Genomic DNA, 25,954 nt, shown 5'->3' on the forward strand with positions numbered 1-25,954 from the left:
CATGAACCTGCATAATAAAGAGCCTTAGCTTAGCTTTTTGTATCTTAGATAGTACGAAAATCTGTAACTTTTGTGGTTCCGGAATGTTAGGGGTCGGCAACCTTGTTTTTATGTTAATATAAGATGTTGGGAACATATTTTATGAATATGCCAATCGCGTATCGCCTTTGTTTGTTTTTTATTGAAGAAATAAGAAGAGAATGTTTACCAAAAAGTCGCACCTTAAATCATGCACTATCTGTCAGATAAAATGAAATATCTGCAATATTAAACAAGATGTTTTTCATGAAATTTGCACTGTATGTGTAGTTTGACAATGTCTCACTTCACAGGAAATCTTAGGTTTATAGATTTAAAAATAAACAAATTATGTCAGTTTTTTCATAGTGGAAACAAGATGGCTGCCATAACTGAACTGGCTGATATCTAAGCTATGCAACAATTATATAATGTGATACGAGCATGTCGCTCTTGGGTTCTTTACAAGTGAATTAATGAGTCCTGACAGATGTTTATTGTTAACCTAACCATTATTTTGGCAAAATACTATATTCATAAGTGTAAATTTGGAAACAAAGTCCCTGTATTTTAAGTTTTTCAAAAAGATCTTGATATGTATATAAAAAGCGTTGTAAAAGCCATGTACTAACAGAAAGGCTGCTAAAACCATTGAAATCTGGTCACAGTATATGTAGATTTTATTATTATTATTGATTTTTATTTTTTTGTTAATTTCCCTTCCCCCTGGCAAGTTGTATGTATTTTGTACAAATTACCTCGTTTTTTATGGAATGTATGTGCAACTTTTCAATAAAAAAAACAAAAAAAAAAACCTGCATAATCATTGAAAAAAAGAAAGAAAACAGAAGAGAATGACAAAATAAATAAATAATAAAATACATGATAATAATACTATAAAAAAAATGAAATAATAAAAAATAACACAATGAAAAATAAAAGCATAAAAAGGAATAAATTTTAGACGTCAACCTGCCGCTGAACCCGCTTACAATATCACACCATTTTACTGTTTTGTCTTTAAAATACTTTGGATTTTAAATTCCGACCTTTTTTTTATTTTGATATTTCCTACCGGATGTTTACGTTTAGAACCCGGAAGCAGGACAGCGGAAGCTTCCGGTGACTTGACGCTTGCAGCAGAAACATGGCGGGCGCCGGTGTGACCGCTGACGGAGAGACTATGCGATACGCGGAATATGGGCCTAAAACGACCCTCAGGAGCGACGCGGAAATAGACAAGAGACTGGTGAGTGTCGGGTCTGACCGAAGTGTGTGACTTTAGGAACTGTCCTCTGTGAAAAAAGCCGAGTTTGTGGCACCAAGGTTAGATAACGGCGCTGAACGGGGCAACGTGACACTTGCATCATTGACTCAGCCCAGTAAAAATGTGCTCAAATTCATCTCATTTTATCATTTGTTTTGCCACGCTTACGTAATCATATGTACAGTCATCAGCCAAGCTTATATTTATCATTTTACTCCCTTAACTCACATGTATTTAACCCCTTAATAAAGAGTCATATTTGGCTCCGCCCCCTTGTGTCTTTTTTTTATTTTTATTTTTATTTTTTTATTAAACCTTTATTACAAACTCTCGTGGAGACATCGAATAAAAAACAGGCAAGGCAGTAAAATAAAGTAAAATACAAATAAATAAGGCATTGTTCCCATATGTTACAGGTTCAAAAACAATTCAGCAGCATTACAAATTTCTTCCACAGTTTGGTTGGATCTTTTCAGAAAATTCAAGGAGGATAAAAACATACAACATTCATTTTTAAAACAGCTAACATTTGGCAGTTGCTTTTTCCATTTATTTTTGTGAATGTGGTATTTACCCATAATGATAAGGTTAATTAAAAGTGAAATGTCCCTTGTCAGTTTGGAGTTATAGATAAGAATATCTTCAACTGTAAATTGTTCAAGATCATTAATTTTATTATTTAACCAGCCATGGACATCCTGCCAGAATTTTCCACTCACTGGGCAAGAGAAGAATAGATGTTCTGTTTGTTCTGGATTTTCATGACAAAATTGCCCCCCTTGTGTCTGCATCTCCGGGGCCAAAACTTACGCAAACAAACACTGTCAGTCACGTTTTTCACCTCTCCGTGTTCAGGGGACTCTCAGCAACAAACTCATCCACTACAGTTTCAAATCAACAGATCCGAGCTCATAAGGAGAGCCACAATATGCCAATTTGTCATAATTCGTTGTACATATTTTGGTCAGTGACAAATAAATGCTATTGTGTGATGCCCCTTTGATTGGAATGGTTTACCTTTATCCATTCGTTCTTTAACATTGTTTGGTTTGTTTAGAGCCTCCTTATTTTCTCACCTAAAAACACCTTGTTTATGTCTTTAAGTGTATTTGTAATTTTGTACTTTTACCTCATCTCTTGGAATTGTTTTCTATTGTTTTCTTTTGACTATATTTCTGTTGTTGTTTTATATTTATTTATCTATTTATCTTTATTTATTTATTTTTTGTAAATTTTGTCTAAGTATTTTGGAGGGGTTTGGGAGGGACTATGGAGTAAGTTTGTTTTGTCAGTGTGACTGTCCTAATGTGATAGGACAGTCACACTGATGGAACATCTCAAGGGGCATTCCATAAATAAACTTACTTATAACTTACTTATGTTTTTGGAAAAAATGGGGTTCATTTTTAGACAGGGAATACAATTGTGTGACCCCGATATGTCCCTATGGCTAAAATACTTAATTTCTGTAAAAATTGAAATTAAAAAAGGAAAAAATCGTATTATTTTTTTTAATTTGGCCCAGTCAGATTCCGCCTGGTCTTTTTTTTTTTATAAAGCATGTTTAGTGTTTTGACCTGCTGGTGTTTTGTTGACTACAGGGAGCACTATATTGATTTTTCATTTCTGTTCTTATTTGCTTCAGCACAGACACAGAAAGAGCATTAGGAGCAAATATATGTTTTTCATTCAGGCGGAATTTTGATTTTTCTGTTTCAAACTATTTTTTACTCACAAACTGTCATTTTTTTCTATTATTTTTCACTGACAAACAAAAAAGTCCCAAGGATAAAGTTTGTTTTGGTACCGAGATTAGCCATGTACCCCCTGTAGAGGCCGAGTTAAACCCAAATAAACACATGTAGAGCATTTTGGGGGAAAAGGGCCCTAAACAAGAAAGGGTTTCGCCCTATCTGTTGATGTCCTGTGTGTCCTTGTATCTGACATTACTCCTCGACAGTCCTGTTTATGCATCTGTACAGACTTTAACCTTTGTGTTCTGCTTTCCCAGGGAGGCACATTGATAGCAGTGGGTCTTGGCGTCGCTGCAGCTGGATTTGCTGGTGATTTACTTTTTCTCTTCAAATCAAATCAAATCAAATGTGTTTATATAGCACATTTAAAACAACTGCTGTTCATCAAAGTGCTTCACAAAAGGTCTACAGTACAGAAACAAAATATAAATGTAATAATAAGAAATAGGGCTGCTCGATTATTGAAAAAATAATAATCACGATTACTTTTGTCATAATTGAAATCACGATTATTCAAACGATTATTTGTTGCCTTTAAAAAAATCCATCAAAAAAATGACAAAAATCCATTAAAAAAAGACAAAAATCCATTTAAAAAAAGACAAAAATCCATAAAAAAAAGACAAAAATCCATAAAAAAAAGACAAAAATCCATTAAAAAAGTGACAAAAATCCATCAGAAAAAAGACAAAAATCCATAAAAAAAAGACAAAAATCCATAAAAAAAAAGACAAAAATCCATTAAAAAAGTGACAAAAATCCATCAGAAAAAAGACAAAAATCCATTAAAAAAAAGACAAAAATCCATCAAAAAAGTGACAAAAATCCATCAAAAAAGTGACAAAAATCCATCAAAAAAGTGACAAAAATCCAGCAGAAAAGTGACAAAAATCCAGCAGAAAAGTGACTAAAATAAAAAAAAATAAAAAAATTGAAAAAAAAAAAAATTTATAATTGATTTTTTGCGATTATGCTAATTTTGTAATCGTTTACTGTTGTAATCGAAATCGTAATCGAATTTCGATTAATTGCACAGCCCTAATAAGAAACAAAACACAATATACAAAACAGCAAAGCACTAACAGCTCAGATTTGGCCAGGTCTGAGCTAGACAGTGTTAAAAGCTTTTGCATAAAAATGTGTCTTAAGCAACGATTCAAACTGGTCCAGTGTCTGAGCAGCTCTGATGTGGAGAGGCAGGTCGTTCCACAGAGAAAGCCCCGTCCCCTTTGGTCACATACTTGGAGCGAGGAACCTCTAAAAGCAGCTGATCAGCAGATCTCAGAGCCCGAGCACCAGAAGCTCAGACAGATCCAGAGGAGCAGCGCCGTGGAGACATTTAAATAATAATAATAATAATCATACATTTTATTTGTATAGCGCTTTTCAAGACACTCAAAGACGCTTTACAGAAAACAAGAATAAAATCACACATAAAATGAGCACATTAAAATAGAGGGCAGTTACTCGATATTAAAAGCCTTTTAAAGAGGTGAGTTTTGAGTTCTCTCTTGAAGGTGGGGAGGTCGGAACAGGCACGGAGCGGTTGGAGCAGTGAGCTCCAGAGTGTGGGGGCGATGGAGAAGGCTCGGTCTCCCCAGGTTCGGTTGGTCTTACAGGGGAGGGACAGGAGGTTGGAGGAGCGGAGGGAGCGAGATGGAGTGTGATGGTGGAGCAGGTCGGTGAGGTCTGGAGGGGCCACATCATGGAGGGCTTTGAAAGTGATGAGGAGGACCTGGAACTGGATGAGGGACGGGGAGCCAGTGGAGGTTCTGAAGGACAGGGGTGATGTGTTCACGGAGGCGGGCAGCGGAGTTCTGGATGTACTGGAGTTTGTTGAGGGTTTTGGATGGCGAGCCGTAGAGGGCGCTGTTGCAGTAGTCGATTCTAGATGTGATGAAGGCATGAATCAGAGTTGAAGTGAGGGATGGGCGGAGTCGTGATATGTTTTTGAGATGGAAGAAAGCAGTCCGGGTTATTAGCTTGACGTGGGGTTCGAGGGAAAGCGTGGGGTCGAGGAGAAGACCGAGGTTGAGGACGAGCGGGGACGGGGCGACGGTGGTGCTGTCGAAGTTGAGGCAGAAGTCTTGAGCAGATTTGGTGATGTCTTTTGGACCGATGATGATGATGTCTGTTTTGTCACTGTTTAGTTTAAGAAAGTTGTGTTTCATCCAGGTTTTGATGTCCCTCAGGCAGTGGGTGAGGGTGGATATTGGAGTCTATGGATGTGGTGGAGATGTAGACCTGTATGTCGTCGTAGCAGTGAAAGTCAAGGCCGTGACGTCGGATGATGTTGCCAAAAAAGACAACAACCTCATCCTATAACACACAGGGAGCCGGTGTAGAGCAGCTAACACAGGGGTGATGTGCTGTCTCTCTCTGGTCCCTGTAAGGAGACGAGCAGCCTTTAGTGCCCCCTGGAGGCGACGGATTGAACGCCGACCGAGACCAGTGTACACAGAATTACAATAATCAAGTCGCGACGTTATAAAAGCGTGAATGGCTTTCTCAAAGTCACAGGCAGGTGGATAGTTGTTTACCTTGCTTAGAGTTTTAATCAATCAATCAATCAATCAAATGTTATTTATAGAGCCGTTTGCAACACTCAAGGCGACCAAAGTGCTTTACAATAAAACCACATAAAATCCATTAAAAACATTCATACAACCAAACAATAAAACAGGTAAAATGTACTAAAAGTGTCGCCGTGATACTTGGTGTTAAAAGTCTGAATAGATGCGTCTTGAGCCTGGATTTAAAAAGGCCAAAATCAAAGATGGTGCAAATCAGGGGGGGGTTTATTCCAGAGTCTGGGTCCAGCTGCTGAAAACGACCGATCACCCCAGTGCTTGGACTCAGGAACAGTTAAAAGTTCAGACAAGTATGAAGGGGCGAGACCATGGAGGGCTTTAAAAACAAAAAGAAGGATTTTAAAATCAACTCTAAAAGAAACTGGAAGCCAATGCAACGAAAACAGGACTGGGGTGATGTGCTGACGTCTGGGTGGAAAAAGCTTGATTCGACAACATGATTTATATGTTTCTCAAATTTAAATTCATTATCTACAAACACACCGAGATTCCTTGCAAAAGGGTGACAGAAGGAAGCCAGAGGGCGGCGCTGTCACAAGTGTCGAGAACTTTAGAAGAATCTCCTCTTTTGTCATAGTTGATGGATTAATAACAGTAATATTACTGTGAGGAAGCCGGCCACGAGGGGTTGAAATGGGCCGGCAGACTTAACAAAGTTAGAGTTCTCACCAGACATTTATTGCTCACGCAAACAGAACTTCTGACACACAGATACAAAATGGCCCCCCATGACTAGAAACGGTCAGGTTTTATACTTCCTCCCCAATGGGAAAGGACCTCCCACCGGTAGGTACCATTCCTAGTTTCTCCCCTTCCACATGGTTCAGCCTGAAGTTTTTAAAATGGCCGACAAAGACCACGCCCCTTCCTTTCTCACCAGGTGGTACAGGTAAATGTTTGAGTAAATGAAGTTGTAAATGGATAATTATTAACTTAAACATGAATCTGAGGGTTATTGTTGGCTGGTGGATTTTGCAAATGAAACGAACAAAGCAAAATAAACACACACAATGGGACAAACCCACTTTGTCACAATTACAAAACCTCAAGGGCGGCACGATGAGAGATCACAATATGGACCCAGTATCGTGATAATGTTTCTAAAATGTAAACTGTGTCGGATCCTCAGGGCGCTATGCTTTCCAGCTGTGGAAACCCCTGGGACAGGTGTTCTCCGACAGAATGAAGAACATGCCGTCACTCGTGAGTACACGGACACATTTAATCTGCTCGATAAATGATGCATCGATGCTGATCTCCGTCCCCTCAGGCCTACTCTGCGTATTACAAAGGCGGGTTCGAGCAGAAGATGACCAAACGGGAAGCCAGTCTCATCCTTGGCATCAGGTAACAGCACGTTACTGTTAAAGTCACCGTGAGACCTGATATCAGAGTGTTTAATACGGATCGTACGTCTCTGCAGCCCGACCAGCACCAAGAGCAAAGTGAGAGACGCCCATCGCAGGATCATGGTGCTCAACCACCCGGATAAAGGTACGGAGTTATCCAGTTCCCGTCGTCCCTGTGGGGGTGATACAAGTGTTTATGGGATGATTGGAGGGTCTTTCATCGCCCCCTGGTGTCTCTGACCGGAAAAACATGTTTGCAACTTGACTGCAAAACATGGAGAAAGCAATACACACTAATGGAATCACGAAGAAGAAGCTAACAGGCTAACGGGCAAAGCTAACTGCGGCTAGCGTCACTTTAACCCCTAAACTCCCGCCTGAACCGAGCACATTTTCTCCAGTTTGGCTTTACCCCAATCCAAAAGCTTCTGGGAAAAAAGGTGTGAAAATAGCGACAGAAGTGAGAGGAAAACAAGGATGGAAATGTGACGAAAAAGTGGCGAAAAGTTGACGAAGAAATGACAAAAATGCCACAAAATTTGACCCAAAAAATGACAAAAATGGATGAAAAGGTGCCAAAAATTGGATAAAAAAAAATTGACAAAAAATGACAAAACAAATGACAAAAATGTGACAAAAAATTGACGGAAAAATTACCAAAAAAAAAGACAAAAAAATGACAAAAAATGATGAAAAATTGACAAAAAATGACAAAAAAAAAAGACAAAAATTGAGGGAAAAATTACCAAAAAAAAGACCAAAAAATGACAAAAATGAGTTGAATACCCCCAAAAATGTGAGGAAAAAGATCCATTTAGTTTTGTAGGTCTTTCAAATGAGGCGTTACACTGGCCTACAGGATTTGGGTAAAGCTGAACTGGAGAAAATGCTCTCAGTTCAGGCGGGAGTTAAGAGGTTAAACAGTATTTACAGCCAAGTTTGAGTGAAAAAAATGATTTCCATTGTATAATTGGATGCACAGTAACCCTCTCTCCCTTAGCCTTTTCTGTCAGCGTAGTGTTTACTCTCCAAGACAATAAGTTAAAAAATCGTAACTTGCTACGACACCTGCAGTTGCGCTTATGGCCTCTAGGGGGGAGAGTTACTTAGTGCTGCTTTAAGGGGGAAAACAATTGAGAAAAATCTCTAATTATTCAAAAACTACTTTAACAAATGCTGAATTATGAATATAGTTTCTACTAAATAATGATACAGAGACATGGGGAGGAGCAAAGTGGTTCAACAGCCCATAAATACATAAAAACGGAGAATGCTAACATGATGCTAGCACTTGCTACAACTGCCGTTTCTTCACTACAGAACAATCTGCTGTGAGAAAATATCCACATGGGCCCGATTTACACTTGACTTTATTTATGTGATAAATAAGTTTATGTTTCACAAGAAAATGGCTAAAAAGAGGGAAAATGGTGTTTCTCTAAAGATTCTATTTTCCCCCTCGGCGAAGCCACGCCCCCTTCTATGACGAGATGCGTCTGTATCTATGCCTCAATCAGGTTATTTCTGTAATAAAACGGCCATAAACATGTGCTGAGTAAATGTTGGTTAGTTTTTGCACATCAAAACCATATCCTCTACAGAGCTTGGAAATTGTCGTCAAAACCTTTGTTGCTTTTTGTTTTTCTTTTAGATCAAACAGTAGCACAGACTTTTGTGATTGTAATGGCTACATTTAGCTTAGATTCTCCTCTTGGAAACATGTACAAACATTTGTTTCAAACCATTTAAAGGAACAGGCCACCGTTTTCCACACTGAGATATGTTCCGCCTGAGCTTAGATGAGCTGATGTCTGGTCTTTGTGCCCGTGGAAGAGCTCGGTCGCTTCCAACTTCACCCCCGTTTAGAGCTATAGGAATATACTGGGAGAGGCCAAATGCTAACAACATCTTTGGTCTTTGTGCGTGCCCTCAGTCGCGCAAAACGACCAGACAAGTTCGCTGTCCTACAAAAGAAAACGGCTCTGGGTGAAACTTTTTTTGATGTCCTGTGAAATTGGTTTGAACTTCATCATTGTTTCTTTTTTATTTTGTAGCTTTTTATGGTAGAATTATTGTGGGTATAAAACACAAAAAAAGCACATACTGCACTTTTCCTTTGTACGAGCCTACATTCCACATATGGTTATACAAAGGAAAAGTGCAGTATCTGGTGCTTGTTGTGTCAATTGATGTTTTTTTTTGCTTTCTGATATTATATTTATGTTAGTAGATTATCATCTGCATAAATATCCATCTTAATTCAAATCTGCTCTTAACTCAATTTTGACAAAATATTCAGTTACTGCGTTTTTCCTTTGTACGGCGACGTATCAACTCGTCTAAGCTCAGGCAAGAACATATTTCAGTATGGAAAAACGGTGGTTCCTTTAAGGTCAAGGGCAGGTTTATTTTTAAAGCACTTTTTCCAAACAGTCATCACCGCCCCAAAGAGCTGCACAGGTTCACACAGTCCACTAAACACTGGCTTTCACTGAAGAAAAGCAGAATAAATATACAATTCAACAATATACAACAGTGGGGAAAAAACAGTACAAATCTGAAGAACAAATAAATAAAATAATAATAACATTTGACCTTTTTTTTTTAACAATTCTTAAGGTGCAGAAGGAAAGAAAATGGTGGACTGACATTGCTTCTTCCCAAACAGTCATTTAATTTGTGTGAGCACTGGCTAAAACAAGTCTTTTAAATTTAAGATGTAAAAAACTAAACATGTCTTACCTGAGATGCAACAAAAACAATAACTGTGTCTCAAATTCTGACGTTTTAACTACAAAAACCGTGTTCCTATTTGTTTTCCCATTAGCCTCATGGCCAATCACAACATGGCCGCCGCATTTGCCTCATGTCCTATGTAGAGTCTTCTTTTAACCTCTTAACTCCCACCTGAACGGATCCCATTTTCTCCAGTTTGGCTTTACCCGAATCAAAAAGCTTCTTGGGGAAAAAGCACCATAATAGCCACAAAAAATGAGAAGAAAAGAAGGATGTAAACGCGACAAAAAAGATGTGCCAAAAAGTCAACCAACAAGTGACAAAAACTAAACAAAAATTTAAAAAAAATGTGACAAAAATTCAACAAAAATGTGACAAAAATTCAACAAAAAAATTAAAAAAAATGTGACAAAAAAATTACAAAAATGTGACAAAAATTCAACAAAAAATCAACAAAAAAATTCAACAAAAATGTGACAAAAATTCAACAAAAATCAACAAAAAATCAACAAAAATGTGACAAAAATTCAACAAAAATCAACAAAAAATCAACAAAAATTCAACAAAAATGTGACAAAAATGTGACAACAATTTAAAAAAAAATGTGACAAAAATTAAAAAAAAATGTGACAAAAACTCAACAAAAATTATACAAAAAAATTACAAAAATGTGACAAAAATTCAACAAAAATCAACAAAAAATCAACAAAAATGTGACAAAAATGTGACAAAAATGTGACAAAAATTAAAAAAAAAATGTGACAAAAATTCAACAAAAATGTGACAAAAATCAACAAAAAATCAACAAAAATGTGACAAAAATGTGACAACACTTTAAAAAAAAATGTGACAAAAATTCAACAAAAATGTGACAAAAATTCAACAAAAATCAACAAAAAATCTACAAAAATGTGACAAAAATGTGACAAAAATGTGACAAAAATTAAAAAAAAAATGTGACAAAAATTCAACAAAAAATCAACAAAAATGTGACAAAAATTCGAAAAAAGAAAAAAGCATAAAAAGGTGACACAACACTGCACCAACACGAGGAAAAATATCAATTTTGCGGGTCTTAGCTTTCAAATGAGGTGTTACACAGGCCTATAGCCAAAGAGGGCAGCGTGCATTCGGTTTAGGCGGGTGGTAAGAGGTTAAGAGCTTTGGGCGTTATATTAATGTACTGCATGTATAGAGTTGTTGCTGCTCTTTTCTCTTTCAATGCTCACGTTATTTACTTCAGTTTCAGTCAGTGATTACAAAGATTGTGGACAAATAACTCTCAGAATAACACATGTTTTGTTCTAGATGACAAACTGTTGCGTAACAGGTTTCCTCTATGTCTCATGGTGATGTTTTGTGTTGCAGGAGGATCTCCGTTCATAGCCGCTAAAATCAACGAAGCCAAAGACCTTTTGGACAAAGAGACTCGACGATGACACATTCTGTTGCTTCTGCTGTGATTCCTTTTCTGTTTTACTGTATCAAACGACCATGTTAGAAACGCATCATTCAAACAGTGTAACTTATTTATCGTGTATTAAATAATGCAGCCCTCCGTGTGTTGTGGCCCGTGTGACCTTTTAAACGACGGACTTGGCATTTTTAAAGGACACTGGCCGGAGCGTGACCTTCAGAGCTGCAGCCGACTCTGACCAACGAGTCCGGCCTCGGTTCAAAGAGACGGAAAACAACCGTGTGTGAGGAGGCGGTGAGATGGTTTTGTAAATAAAGTGACGTGAAAAGTAACGTGGTTCATGTTTAAGATGTTTTTTAAACCCCTTAACTCCCACCTGAACAGAGGACATTTTCTCCAGTTTGGCTTTACCCCAGTGCAAAAGCTTCTGGGAAAAAGGTGAGGAAATAGCAACAAAACTGAGACGAAAACAAGGATGGAAATGTGACAAAAAAGTGAGAAAACATTGATGAAAAGAAATTGACGAAAAAATTACAAAAATGTAGCAAAAAATGACCAAAATGTGGTAAAAAATGAAGAAAAAAAATGACCAAAAAATGTGACAAACAAATGACAAAAATGAACCAAAAATGGCAAAAAAATCAACCAAAAAGTGACAAAAAATCAACAAAAATGTGACAAAAATTCAACCAAAAAGTGACAAAAATTCAACAAAAAAATGACAAAAATTCAACCAAAATTCAACCAAAATGTGACAAAAATTCAACCAAAAATTCAACAAAAAAGTGACAAAAATTCAACAAAAATTGAAAAATAAAACATACATAAGGTGACACAACACAGCAACAACGCGAGGAAAAAGATCAGTTTTGTGGGTCTTAGCTTTCAAATGAGGTGCTCCACAGGCCTATATAAAGGACAGAATGATAAAAAGCCCATCCACAGCTGTGCTAGATTACTCGTACACTGTAATAGGCCGAGCACAATAGGCCACGGCGCACACGGGCGGAGAATGGCTTTATGAAGGTTATTTAGAGGAAAGAAAGCAGGTTTATCTGACTATTTATGCTGGCATTAGTGAGAGGATCATTGAGGAGCGCTGAGGCGCTAAAGTCACCACGTTATTTTCAGGGGAAATAGTGGTTTAACCCCTTAACTCCCACCTGAACCGAGCACATTTTCTCCAGTTTGGATTTACGCCAATCCAAAAGCTTCTGGGGAAAAGCTACAAAAACAAATTGCCGAAAACAATGATGGAAATGTGGCAAAAATGTGATAAAAAATTGACAAAAAAATTACAAACATTTGACAAAAAATGATGAAAAAGTGAAAAAAAATTTGATACAAATTTGACCAAAAAAAATGGCCAAAAATGACAAAAAAGTGACAAAAAAATGACAAAAATGTGACAAAAAAATGACCAAAAATGTGACAAAAAATTGACAAAAAAATGAGAAAAATTTGACAAAAAAATGACAAAAATGTTACAAAAAAATGACCAAAAATTGACAAAAAATTGACAAAAAAATGAGAAAAACGTGACAAAAAAATGACAAAAAATTGACAAAAATGTGACAAAAAAATTACAAAAATGTGATAAAAATTTGACCAAAAAATTACAAAAAATTGACAAAAAAGTTGCAAAAATGAGTTGAACGCCCAACAAAAAAATTATGGAAATAAAATGTGATGACGTGAGGAAAAAGATCCTCTCGGTTCATGCGGGAGTTAAGGGGTTAATATTTGCTGGTCATTGTGAAAGTGTCATTGTGAAGACATTTATTATTAGTCAGTGCAATTTATGATTATTTGATGAGCACAGTTCGTAGACAAAGTAATTCAAACTAAGTGCTTTACAGAGCAAGATGAATGTATTAAAATAATCCACACAAAAACAAAAAGTCAATAGAAAAATTAAACAGAAGCAAAAACTGCTAAATAATACTTATGAACAAAGCAAGACAAAAGCCTCCATGTGTAAGTTTGAAATATACAGATTGAAACCTCTTCTACCCCCAGACTGGAGGCTCTGAACGATGGTGCAGCTCGTGAGGATGTCCACTAGATGGCAATGTTGGTTTATCAGAAAACGTGACAAAAAAATGACAAAAAAATGACAAAAATGTGACAAAAAATGACAAAAATGTGAAAAAAAAATGACAAAAAAATGACAAAAATGTGACAAAAAAATTACAAAAAATTGACCAAAAAAATGACAAAAAGTGACACAAAAATGATACAAATGTGACAAAAACGTGACAAAAAAATGACAAAAATGTGACAAAAAAATTACAAAAAATTGACAAAAAAAATGACAAAAAATGGACACAAAAATGACCAAAATTGACAAAAACGTGACAAAAAACGACAAAAATGTGACAAAAAATTGACCAAAATTGACAAAAACGTGACAAAAAAACGACAAAAATGTGACAAAAATGTGACAAAAATGTGATAAAAATGTGACAAAAAAATGTCAAAAATGTGATAAAAATGTGACAAAAAAATGTCAAAAATGTGATAAAAAAAATGTCAAAAATGTGACAAAAATGTGACAAAAAAATGACAAAAATGTGACAAAAATTTGACGAAAAAATGACAAAAAAGTTGCAAAAATGAGTTGAATACCCAACAAAAAAATGATGGAAAAAAAATCTGATGACGCGAAATATACAGATTGAAGCCGCTTCTACCCCCAGACTGGAGGCTCTGAACGATGGTGCAGCTCGTGAGGATGTCCACTAGATGGCAATGTTGGTTTATCAGAAAAACTACAGGCGACACAACGAGAACCTTTGAAATCCAGTCCTACAGTACAGGCTCTACATGTTTATTTAAATCACAAGTGGAGCTAATTTAAGTCAAGAGATGTTTCAGGTTTTGTCACTTTCATAAATGTGCCCAGTAAGTATTTAGTAGATGTGATGCATGTGCAGACTGAAAGAGAACAGAGGTGTTTGAAATGTGGACGTGGAGGAGGCTTCACGTATTCCATGGACAGCGAAGAAACAATCCAAGAGAAAATGTCTCTGATGAACATAATCGAGAGGAACAGACCGTCTTTCTTTGGACGTGTGATCAGAGCAGACGATAGTTTGGACAAAGTCGTCATGCGAGGAGGGAAAGAGAGGCAGAGGGAGACCTGAAATGAGATGGCTGGACAATGTGGACAAAATGTGAGAAAAATTTGAGAAAAAAATTACAAACATTTGACAAAAAATGATGAAAAAGTGGAAAAAAGTGATAAAAAAAATGACAAAAAATGACAAAAAATGACAAAAATGTGACAAAAAATGACAAAAAATTGACAAAAAAATTACAAAAAATGGACAAAAAAATGACAAAAATGTGACAAAAAAAATGACCAAAAATGACAAAAAAATGACAAAAATTTGACAAAAAAATTACAAAAAATTATAAAAAAAATTACAAAAAATGTGACAAAAAAATGACAAAAACGTGACAAAAAAATGACCCAAAATGACAAAAAAATGACAAAAAATGGACAAAAAAATGACAAAAATGTGACAAAAAAAATGACCAAAAATGACAAAAAAATGACAAAAAATTGACAAAAAATTGACAAAAAAATGACAAAAATGCTGGAAAAACTGGGACTGACTCTGAAGAACTGTCCTGTTACAGCAATAGACAGGACGAGATGGAGAAGAAGAAGAATGCGTTTACAGGAGAAAGGCTTCCTCTCTCCAGGTCGGTGTCGTCGAGGACCTCAAGTATCTCGGGGTCTTGTTTATGAGTGAGGGGCGGATGGAGTGTGAGATTGACAGACGGATCTGAGCCCTCACCTGTGGTCATGAGGTTTGGGTAAAGACTGAAACGACAGGACACAAGCAGCCGAAATGAGCTTCCTTCGCAGTGTGGCTGGGCCTTATACGGTGAGGAGTTCCATTACCCGGGGGAGCACGGAGTAGAGCCCCTTCACATCGACAGGAGCAGCTGAGGTGGTTCGGGTGGTTTCGATGCCTCCTGGTCTTCTCCCTGGGGAGATGTTCCCATTGGGAGACGTCTCCTCTCAAGACTCAGGACCCGCTGGAGGGACCATGTCTCTGTGGCCTTGGAGCGCCTTGGGCAGGTCCACCTTAATGTCGCCACAGGCCCCGGGGCTGAAACAGAATCATAGTCTCCCACCCCTCCTCTGCACAAACTCTAACGCTAACCTATAACCCTAACCCTAAATCCCAGAAAAACCCTGACCCTGCTACTTCTACATGTTTCCCTCTGGGTCAGGTAGGGCGGGGCTACTCCAGGTACACACAAAGGAGCGCAGCACAAACACCTCTTACATTTTTCTTAATTCTGATAGGCCCTTGACTCTGGTGGGCCCCTGGGCTCCGGCCCCTGCTTGCTAAAGTGGCTCTGGCCTTGGGATCCCCCAGAACAGACTCCAGGATGATGAAGACCTAACAGCTCTTCTTCACAATGCAAGCACTGATACTGATATTTGGCCTTGGTTTGAGCGGGTCAGTAAAATCATCTGCTAATGGAATATGTAGATCATTCCAATAGAAGATAAAATGTGTCTTATTTCGCAGTTGAAATAAGGGAGAAACATCTTATTGCACCGGAAAATAGTTCATCTGCACTTAAAACATAGATGTCAAGTCGAACTTTACTTGAGATCAGGGTTAATGTCGTCAACTAAAATATTTAGTCTCAATTTTAGTCAAAGTGATATTGTTGACGAGTTTCTCATGAGACTAAAACTGTGATTAAAATGTCCAGATATTTGAGTCGACTAAAATGAGACTAAATAAAAATGAAAAGGAGAGACTAAAATCATACGAACTTCTATTGAGCGTCTGAAAGAGCCTCAGATCATTTAACCTCTTAACTCCCGCCTGAACCGAGAGGAGCTTTTTCCTCACGTCATCACATTTTTTTTCCATCATTTTTTTGTTGGGGATTCGACTCATTTTTGTAACTTTTTTTTTTAATTTTGTGTAAATTTTTGAACAAAATTTTAGTAATTTTTTTGTCACATTTTGTCACATTTTTGTCATTTTTTTTGTCATTTTTTTGTCATTTTTTTGTCATTTTTTGTCATTTTTTGTCACATTTTTTGTAATTTTTTTGTAATTTTTTTGTCTTTTTTGTCACATTTTTATCACATTTTTGCCATTTTTTTTAAATCAAATTTTTGTCTTTTTTTTTTACTTTTTCTTCCATTTTTTGTCAATTTCTTGTGACATTTTTGCCACTTTTTCATCAATTTTTCGTCACTTTTTTTGTCACATTTCCATCCTTGTTTTCGTCTCAGTTTTGTTGCTAATTTCTCACCTTTTTCCCAGAAGCTTTTGGATTGGGGTAAAGCCAAACTGGAGAAAATGCTCTCGGTTCAGGTGGGAGTTAAGGGGTTAAATTCACTGTCAAACGTCCAGGTTTGTGCTTTGTTCACGTGGAGCAGAAACATGAAGTCGAGGACCTTGATTAAATATGATTATAATGAATATTGTCAATGCAAAGTCGACTAAAACTAGACTAAAATTTTTTAAAAAAAATGTCAAAATTAACACTGCTTGAGATAAAGAAAAAAAACATCTTGTTCCACCCACTTGCCCAGATAAGGTAAAACATTCTAAATTCCAATAAGGTGCTTTATTCTGTATATCAGTGGTTCTCAACCTTTTGGAGCCACGACCCCCGTTTTAACAGTTAAAGGGATTCGTGACCCCCGCTTGGGTCACACCCTGAGAAATAGAAATAGTAGCCGACATAATTCTTAACCTCTTAACTCCCGCCTGAACCGAGAGGATCTTGTTGTAATATTTTTGGTCATTTTTTTGTCACATTTTTGTCATTTTTTGTCACATTTTTGTCACATTTTTGTCACATTTTTGTCATTTTTTAGTCATTTTTTAGTCATTTTTTGTCATTCTTTGTCACTTTTTTGTCATTTTTTTTGGTCATTTTTTTTGTCATTTTTTTGTCATTTTTTAGTCACATTTTTTGTCATTTTTTGGTCATTTTTTTATCACATTTTTGGCTAAAATGAAATTCATCAAACTACAAACAAATAATATAGAATAATAATATATCAGATTATACGCTAATGAAAATATGGCTATTTTATCTAAACGATCTGGCGACCCCCCAAATTTGTGTCGCGACCCCCTTGGGGGTCCCGACCCCCAGGTTGAGAACCACTGCTGTATATGTTAGTGCAAGGCCTGGGGAACAAACAAAGCAAACCTGGCTCAGACCCTGAAGGTCAGACACCGGTCGCTCCTTTACTTTGCCTGTATTTACTGAAGCGAGGAGAGAAAAAGCACTCTCTATATGTGAATCCAAAGTCCACATTCATCCGAGAGCCGGACGTCGTGTTTGATCAGCGTCACGGGAGCGTTTCTGCAAAGGTCGCGGCGGCCGAAGCCTCCGAACATCAGACTTTACACAGAGAGGAGAGAGTCAGTGATTTACATCCTCTACATGTGGATGAGGCCGAACACACAGGAGAACATGTTCACTCCCATGAAGTAAACCTGGGGCCTTTTTGTCATGAGGCCGGAGTCTAACCACTAAGGCACAGTGTCACCTATAGGGCACATCCACCCTCCCTCCCCATGTCCACCAGTGACCTGTGCTTAATACTAACTCTCTTTCATTCATTCTCAATGGTAAATATGGATGCAGTACACTTTTTGACCACAAGCGTCAAATTGGGGGCGCTGTTTCACTCCTTTCACAAACACTGTTGTGGAGTCTGGGTGTTTATCAGTTATACAGCTTTGTAGCATCAACTTTCACAGTTTTCCAACTTTTATTGCAAAGGTTGTTACATCAACAACAGCATATGTTAAAAATTGACTCATGAAAGAATTGATGCTGAAAATGACCAAAATGTGACAAGAAATGACAAAAAAATGACAAAAATATGACAAAAAAAGACAAAAATGCGATAAAAAAAATGACAAAATGTGACAAAAAATTGACAAAAAATGACAAAAAAAAGACAAAAATATGACAAAAATTGGATAAAAAAATGTGACCAAAAATGACAAAAAATGTACCCAAAAAATTACAAAAATGTGACAAAAAATGAAAAAAAAATTAATAAAAAAAGACAAAATGTGACAAAAAAATTACAAAAAATGACAAAAATGTGATAAAAATGGACAAAAAAAGATCCTCTCGGTTCAGGCGGGAGTTAAGAGGTTACTATAGCATGTTATTTGCATAGATAGAATCAAATGCAAACGAAGGCTATTGAAAAAATAAAAAGTAAATAAAATAAAGTAACTTTATAATTTGCAGTTCTATGTGTTTTTTGTGCTTGACGTCGCCGTGTTTGGCCCACGACTCACAGGCACTTTTTCATTTTGGCCTCGGAGACGAAAAGTTTGGTAGCCCCTGATCTACCGTATCAGGAATCTTTATCGCCCCCACACGCTCTCACCTGGTGTAAAAGCATAGAAGTATCCCATATCAAATGCACTGCAAAAGGAAAAATGTAAAAGTGTAACACTACATTTCAATGCCACATACTCAAGTACTCCATTTCATGACTTGTGTAGAAATACAGATACTACTAGTCATTTATTACTCCAGTAAAAGTAAAAGTTGCTTTGTCAAATGATTTCTTAAAGGAACAGGCCAGCGTGTTTCCACACTGAGATATGTTCTTACCTGAGCTGTGACGAGTTCTTTAGGACCTGTCTGATCTTCAGTCACGTAAACACAGCGCAGACGGCGTTAGCATTTAGCCTCTCCCTCTCTCCTCTATAGCTCCAAAACAGGTCAAGATAGAAGCTACCAAGCTCTTCCACGTTTTCCCTATTTAAATATGGTTACGTGAAGTGTTAGAGTGTGTTAGAAAATCCACATTGTTTAATTTTGTGTAATTATACTTTGTAGTGTAACACTGATGTAACACAATGATTATGAGCATCACATTAAACAGGACGGCTGCACCAGGACATGGGATATTTGTGCTGAGAATGACACGACTTTAAAATAGGCTTTAAAATGCTATTTTACATAAAATGCTGATACTCTGATGTCTCTGTGGCCACAGGCCTGAACACAAAACTCAAGGGTTCAGCCTGATTTAGTCTCACCATATTTGAAGCCTTTCAGTGAATTGGCTCGAGCTCCTCCTTTCACTAGAACCAGGCTGACTCGTCTCCAAAGCTGCGCATTAATAATGCGTGAATCCAAATGCGCGCGGCTAATTAGCATCATTAAATCGGCGAAAATGGCGTGCGTGACCTGTGGCTTTGTCCCTGTATTGGCCTGAGGCTCAATTATAATAAATATGAGGAAAGAGAAACTTTAGAGGTTAAAACGAGGAGAGAAGGAGCTCTGACTCTGACTCTGCACCTGCACCTGCACCATCCTCAGGCAGAGGCAGGACTCGTCTCATGTTTAAGTTTCATTTATGACAGAAAGTTTCCTCTAAGTTTCGCTAGAACAGGCGAGTGTTAAAGGAATAGGCCACCGTTTTTACATACTGAGATATGTTCTTACCTAACCTTAGTCGAGTTAATATATCCCCGTCTGGTCTTTGTCCGTGCGCTCACACATACGCAGCCTCTCCCACATGTCACATAGCTCCAAAAAAGCTCACGATAGAAGCTACCAAGCTCTTCCACGTGTTCCCTATTTAAATAAAGTTACGTGAAGTGTTTTCATGCGAAGTATATTTACACAGAAATGTAACATGTCGATTTTATAAGCAGATAAAAAGGGGGAACTATATTGTGAGGCGTAATGATACGAGGAGTAAAATGTCCGCGCAGTAACTCCTAAAGACTTCCCCGCTCACTTCCGTCAATAACCTTTAGGAGTTAATACGCGGACGCTGTGCTCCTGTATCATTACGCCTCACAATATAGTTCCCCCTTTTTATTTGCTTATAAAATCGACATGTTACATTTCTGTGTAAATATACTTCGCATGAAAACACTTCACGTAACTTTATTTAAATAGGGAACTCGTGGAAGAGCTTGGTAGCTTCTATCGTGAGCTTTTTTGGAGCTATGTGACATGTGGGAGAGGCTGCGTATGTGTGAGCGCACGGACAAAGACCAGACGGGGATATATTAACTCGGCTAAAGTGAGGTAAGAGCATATCTCAGTAAGTAAAAACGGTGGCCTGTTCCTTTAAAGAAAAGCACATTAGAGCGAGGCCAGACTAACATTTGTCTTTCCTCATAGCTCTGTGTCATTACATCACAGACTCCACCTCATCAAGTCAGTGCTGAGCTGAAGCTGGTGCTGAACACCGGTGTGTGGGCTGAACCATTAGCACATGTTTAAAGGGGTGTGTCAGGGCCTGAGATATTATCAATCATTATTGTTTGTGCAAAATTCTGTGTAGCAACCATTGTATTGTACCCGGTTGTTCAGTTCTTATAGCATCAATTATGAGGAGACTTAGAAAGTACAATACAGAACGCTTTATGCAGCATTTTGAGGCCCCTCCCCTGCTCTGGGCCCTGGGTACTCAGCACCCTTTACCCCCCCAGTCCGACGCCCCTGCATCCACAAACCGACCAGACACGTTACGGTGAAGAAAACCGATTGAGATGATCAGCCCCTCCTTGTGTTTTTCTATCTCGGAGCATCAGAGGAAGACGAGCTGAAAGTTGCTCTGAGACAGTGATTCATCCAGGGCTAATCTTCGCCTCCAGGTTCAGCGTTTGTTACGTCTCACTTAAAACCGGCCTGATGATGATACTCACACTCTAAAAATACAACAGCGGCTCATGATTACTCTCTGATGTGGTTCAGCCTGGACGTGTCGGGCAGCGGAAAGAGCCTGAAGATGTTCTGTAGGCGAGATCTTTTGCAGATGTATTATATAGAGTAATGTGTCTGTGTCTTAAGTACAGAAAGTCTAATTACAAAGTGTTAGGGAAGTTTTATTTTGCAGAGTCATATACAACACCGAGGCCAATCCTGCAGTGAAATATCTGAAATATCCGATATTAAAGGTCCTATATCCTGCAAAATCGACTTTTTGGAGCTTTTAGCCATGTTGTTTTGCTATTTCCTTATCAAAAACACCCCCAGAGTGGTTTGTGGCTTCATTCACGCAGCTCTCAGTAATCCTCCTGAATCCTGCTCTCTGAGGCTCCGCCCTCCTGCTCTCTTAGGCTCCGCCCTCCTGCTCTCTGAGGCTCCGCCCTACTGCTCTCTGAGGCTCCGCCCTCTCCTGGTGAACGACTGACCTGTTCAGTTGTGTCGTCACAGCGGAACGGAAGTGCTCGACGTCTGTAATGTAATGTCTTAATTCTATGCTTACAGACGGATTTTAATTTGTAAAACAGCTTTTCATTATTTCTGTTGTAAGAAATAAATAAAGGAAAAGGAAAAAAAGGAAAAAAAGAAATAAAAAGGATGTGCCCGAGGTGCTTCCAGGTCAGCTGTGGCCAAAACAAACACATCCCTGAGCGTCTGAACAGATCAGTCATGTTTGTGCTGCAGCTGAAGATGGAGCTCGTTATAACTGGACACACCTGTTCTTTATTCTTAACTAACGATCATGTCACGGAGAAAAAGAAGCGCGTTTGGCTACGAGGACGAGGAGTTTATTCAACCTTCCTAAAGAAGAGGCCACTCTCTCAGAAGTTGTTTTTTTCTCTGGGATTCAGCGACTTTCAGTCAAAATATTGTTTTTCTGTGACTGTCTCTGATGGATGTTTGGTGAACCTTCACCAGAATCAAAGTGGATTAACTTTTATAACCAACGCGAGTCCCACAATGTAAACAGCGATGGAGCAGAGGGTGAGTCAATCCAAACGCGGGTTAGCTTGTGTGTTAGCATATTAGCATGTGGGTTAGCCATTTATCAAACTGTGTTGCAGATGGTGGCGCATCGAGAGGCACTTATTGGTAAAGCATCGGTGCCGGACCAGTTGCCCAGCTCTGCCAGACTCTTCCCTGTCCATTCCATGCAGGTTAGTCTGGTCACGGAGCAATTGGAGCAGTTTGAAGGGGCGGGCCTAACGCGCACAGATTGTCAGTGAAATAAACCAATTAGCGATTAGCGGACGTGACGACAGCTGTGTCCAATTAAACAAATATGTGAATAATAATAAGTGAATATAAACTCACGCGGAGAACGCGAGGCAAAATCCTCGACTACTTCATCCATGATTAGTTTTGACTGATGTTAACGTGAATTGAACTAAAAACATAGAGGTGCAGCGAGTGACGTAACCTTCTCATTTTTCTGTGACGGTCGTGATTGGTTCGGCCTTAGCCGCCAATCAACAACTTGTCTACCGTGCGTGGCCACACCCACTTTTTTTCGTGCAGAAAGAAGGTGGGTGTGGTTTATCAGGCTACCGGAGCAGCAACACGAGATCGCTTAGAGCAGCTTTAACATGTTGTCCTTGTTTTCTTCCACGCACTGTTTGACTGAACACTAAACACCAGGGATAAAGCACAGACAGGAAACGAGTAAATATCCTACAAGTCAATTAAGTTTGGAACGTGGAGGACACAGAGGGCCATGACTGCAGTGAAACCTCATATTCACAGTAACTGTCTCCTGCTCATTGCGTTGGGGGGATGTCGAGCTCTCCTCCTGAGGTGACACCCGCTCTGTCTCCCCTCGTGTCGCCTCCGCCTGTGACACGCCGGGTTCCGGGTCTGAAGCTGTCAGGTTTCAGCTCGTCTTCACTTTCGGAGAGAGCGTCTCGCCGTGTCGGGGGGAAAAACAAACACGAAACACCACAGTTTCCATGGCAACGCTGTCCAGAGAAACACCGATCTGGACCCGCGACACGGGGGGGGGGGGGAAGTGGCGAGCGAGACAAACAGGAACTGGACTTGGAGTATATCTTTGACTGAAACATCTTTGCTTTTTAACTCTATGTGTCAAATAAAGACTGATGAGCAGAAATCTGGCTTTTATTTAACCAGGAAAGAATCAAAGTGAGTCAGAATCTCACTTTTGAGTCAGAATATGAACCTGTGTTTTACTGTGTAGGATGAGCTCAGACCTGTTCACCACAACTGCCTCTAAAACCCTGCTCTGTCACTCAGAAAGCTGTTGCTTCGGGTCTGAAGAGCCGTCATGCACGAGCTTGTAGGGCTGCTCGATTATTGAAAAAATAATAATCACGATTATTTTTGTCATAATTGAAATCATGATTATTCAAACGATTATTTGTTGCCTTTAAAAAAATCCATAAAAAAAGACAAAAATCCAGCAAAAAAAATGACAAAAATCCATTAAAAAAGCCAAAATGACAAAATTTGTTGAATTTTTGTCAATTTTTTGTTGATTTTTAGTTGAATTTTTGTCATTTTTTGACAAAACTTTTTGTCCATTTTTTTGTTTAATTTTTGTTGATTTTTTTTCAATTTTTTGTTGAATTTTTGTCATTTTTTTGTCATTTTTTTGTCATTTTTTTGTCATTTTTTTGTCATTTTTTTGTTGAATTTTTATCACATTTTTGTTGAATTTTTGGCTGATGGCGGCCATTTTAGGGATAGGTTTGCCTGAGTCCTCCTAGGAACGCCCCCACCTCCTGGAGACGCCTCCGAGCTTTGGTCACCAGCCGAGTAACCAACCACTGCTCCTCAGCAGAACCCCCTCCCCACTGATGCCACAGACAGCGTGTGGAGGGGGCGTGTCTAAAGGCTCAGAGGTTCTTAAAGAGACAGAGGCCTATTTCAAGACATTCACTACAGCCATTTTGAGAGAGACATTTTATACAAGGCAGTTATTCTAATTTACTGCATTTACAGACCAACAGAAGGTTTGTCATCATTGTAGTGAGATATAGACTGGTGCTATGGGACTGAAAAAAGCAGAACACCCGCTCTTTAAAGGAAAAACAAAGGGGCTTTGATACCTCAACGCCAGGAGTGGGGACAAGCAGAAGGCACCCAGTTAGTAGCAGCCATATCACGCTTGACTCACGGCAAAGAAAGATCCGGAGTTCGGTTCTTGGACGAGCCAAATCTACGCCGCAGAGTCTAAAAACGAAACAAACTACATTCGGGTCGGTGCAAAGCCGCCCTGACTGACACAAATTACCGTCTGTTTTGGCACGTCCTGTACGCGCTAAAGCCACGCGTTTCATTCCCCCATTTGTTCTAGATTCAACCATGCAGCGCCGTCATTTACAGCCTCCCGATCTGTCACCTAAACGCCTCGTCACCACAAAGCCTCACACACGCATTTACATCCATTTCCCGGCGCGGCGGCGGAGCCAGGTGACGAGCGGCTTGGCTCCCGGACGTGACAGCAGCGACACTGTGAAGGAGCGACAGACATTCCGGAGCACAAAGGGGAGCAAGGAGGACTGTGGGTAATGGCCACGGCGAACAGAGCAAAAACCAGCGACACTTACGAGGGACGACAGGGACATGTGTGATCTGCTTAACCCCTTAACTCCCACCGGAACCCAGCACTTTTTCTCTCCAGTTTGGATTTACCACAGTCCAAAAGCTTCTGGGAAAAAGGTGAGGAAATAGCGACAAAACTGAGACGAAAACAAGGATGGAAATGTGACAAAAAAAGTGACGAAAAATTGACAAAAATGTGACAAAAAAGTTAAAAAAAATGGACAGAAAAATGGCAAAAATGCGATAAAAATGTGACAAAAAAAAGACGAAAAAATTACAAAAATGTGACAAAAATTTTACTAAAAAATAGCAAAAATGTGATAAAAATTTGACAAAAAAAGACAAAAAAATTACAAAAAATTGATGAAAAATTGATGAAAAATTGACAAAAATGTGACAAAAAAGTAAAAAAAAAATGGACGAAAAAATGGCAAAAATGCGATAAAAATTTGACAAAAAAAGACGAAAAAATTACCAAAAAATGATGAAAAATTGATGAAAAAGTGGCAAAAATGTGACAAAAAAGTAAAAAAAAATGGACAAAAAATGACAAAAAAATTACAAAAAATTGATGAAAAATTGATGAAAAAGTGGCAAAAATGTGACAAAAAAGTAAAAAAAAAATGGACAAAAATTGACGAAAATTTGACAAAAAATAACCAAAAAATTACAAAAACATTACAAAAATGTGACAAAACATTAAAAAAAAAAAGACAAATGACCAAAAAGTGACAGAAAATGTCACAAAAAATGGACAGAAAAGTGGCAAAAATGCGATAAAAATTTGACAAAAAAAAGGAGAAAAAATTACAAAAATATGACAAAAATGTGACACAAAAATGACAAAAATTGGACAAAAAAAAGATGAAAAAATTACAAAAAAATGTCAAAAAATTGATGAAAAAGTGGCAAAAATGTGACAAAAATGTCAAAAAATGTGACAAAAAGTGACAAAACATAAAAAAAGACAAATGACCAAAAAGTGACTGCTTTAAAATGGAAACATTTCATGGGGTAAGTATGACAAATGTTGCGATTAACCAGAGAATCAGAGAAATGGATGGTCAGTCGGTACAAAGACAAACATGGCTGCTGATGTGAGCACAAAGAAATGAAACAAAGTGTGGTATACAGTGGACACATGGTCTAAGATCGTCCATTTTGTCACAACATAAGATATTTGACGTTCCAGGTGCCGCCAGATCCGGATCGAGATCAAAACCAGGTCGGAAATTGAAATCATTTGGACTAAATTATGTCTAAACTGGTGTAAAGCATAAAAGAACGAAGAAACACCCAACTTATATTCATTTCTAAAGCATAAAATCTGTTAATATGAGTAAAATCTGAAATGGCGGGCGCCTCCTGACTCAGAACGGACTTGTATGAAACCTCACAGTCTCCAGACCTCCGCGCATCCATAACAAATGCTTCCCCTGATTAACAGTGACAGCTGCACCATTGCAATCATTATTATAGCAAACTAATAAGTGCGTACG

The 25,954-nt window shown here is 38.3% G+C and overlaps 1 protein-coding gene across 1 annotated transcript; it reads left to right on the forward strand.

Annotated features, from left to right (window-relative positions):
- The first annotated feature begins 1,115 nt into the window (after positions 1-1,115).
- Positions 1,116-11,255, forward strand: dnajc15 (DnaJ (Hsp40) homolog, subfamily C, member 15). Its single transcript, XM_079563511.1, has 6 exons — positions 1,116-1,267; positions 3,297-3,348; positions 6,760-6,833; positions 6,901-6,977; positions 7,054-7,124; positions 11,084-11,255. The coding sequence occupies exons 1-6, from the start codon at positions 1,166-1,168 to the stop codon at positions 11,152-11,154; spliced, it is 447 nt and encodes a 148-aa protein (XP_079419637.1). The 5' UTR covers positions 1,116-1,165; the 3' UTR covers positions 11,155-11,255.
- The last annotated feature ends 14,699 nt before the right edge of the window (positions 11,256-25,954 follow it).

The sequence above is a fragment of the Gobius niger genome, assembly GCF_951799975.1.
Source record: "Gobius niger genome assembly, chromosome: 9".
In the NCBI taxonomy this organism is placed as follows: domain Eukaryota; kingdom Metazoa; phylum Chordata; class Actinopteri; order Gobiiformes; family Gobiidae; genus Gobius; species Gobius niger.

Excerpts from the sequence above, each read along its gene's own strand:
- dnajc15 (XM_079563511.1), top strand. The coding sequence starts at position 1,166 with ATGGCGGGCGCCGGTGTGACCGCTGACGGAGAGACTATGCGATACGCG. Across the intron at positions 3,349-6,759 it reads CGCTGCAGCTGGATTTGCTG|GGCGCTATGCTTTCCAGCTG; the intron begins GTGATTTACTTT and ends TCGGATCCTCAG. Across the intron at positions 7,125-11,083 it reads GCTCAACCACCCGGATAAAG|GAGGATCTCCGTTCATAGCC; the intron begins GTACGGAGTTAT and ends TTTGTGTTGCAG.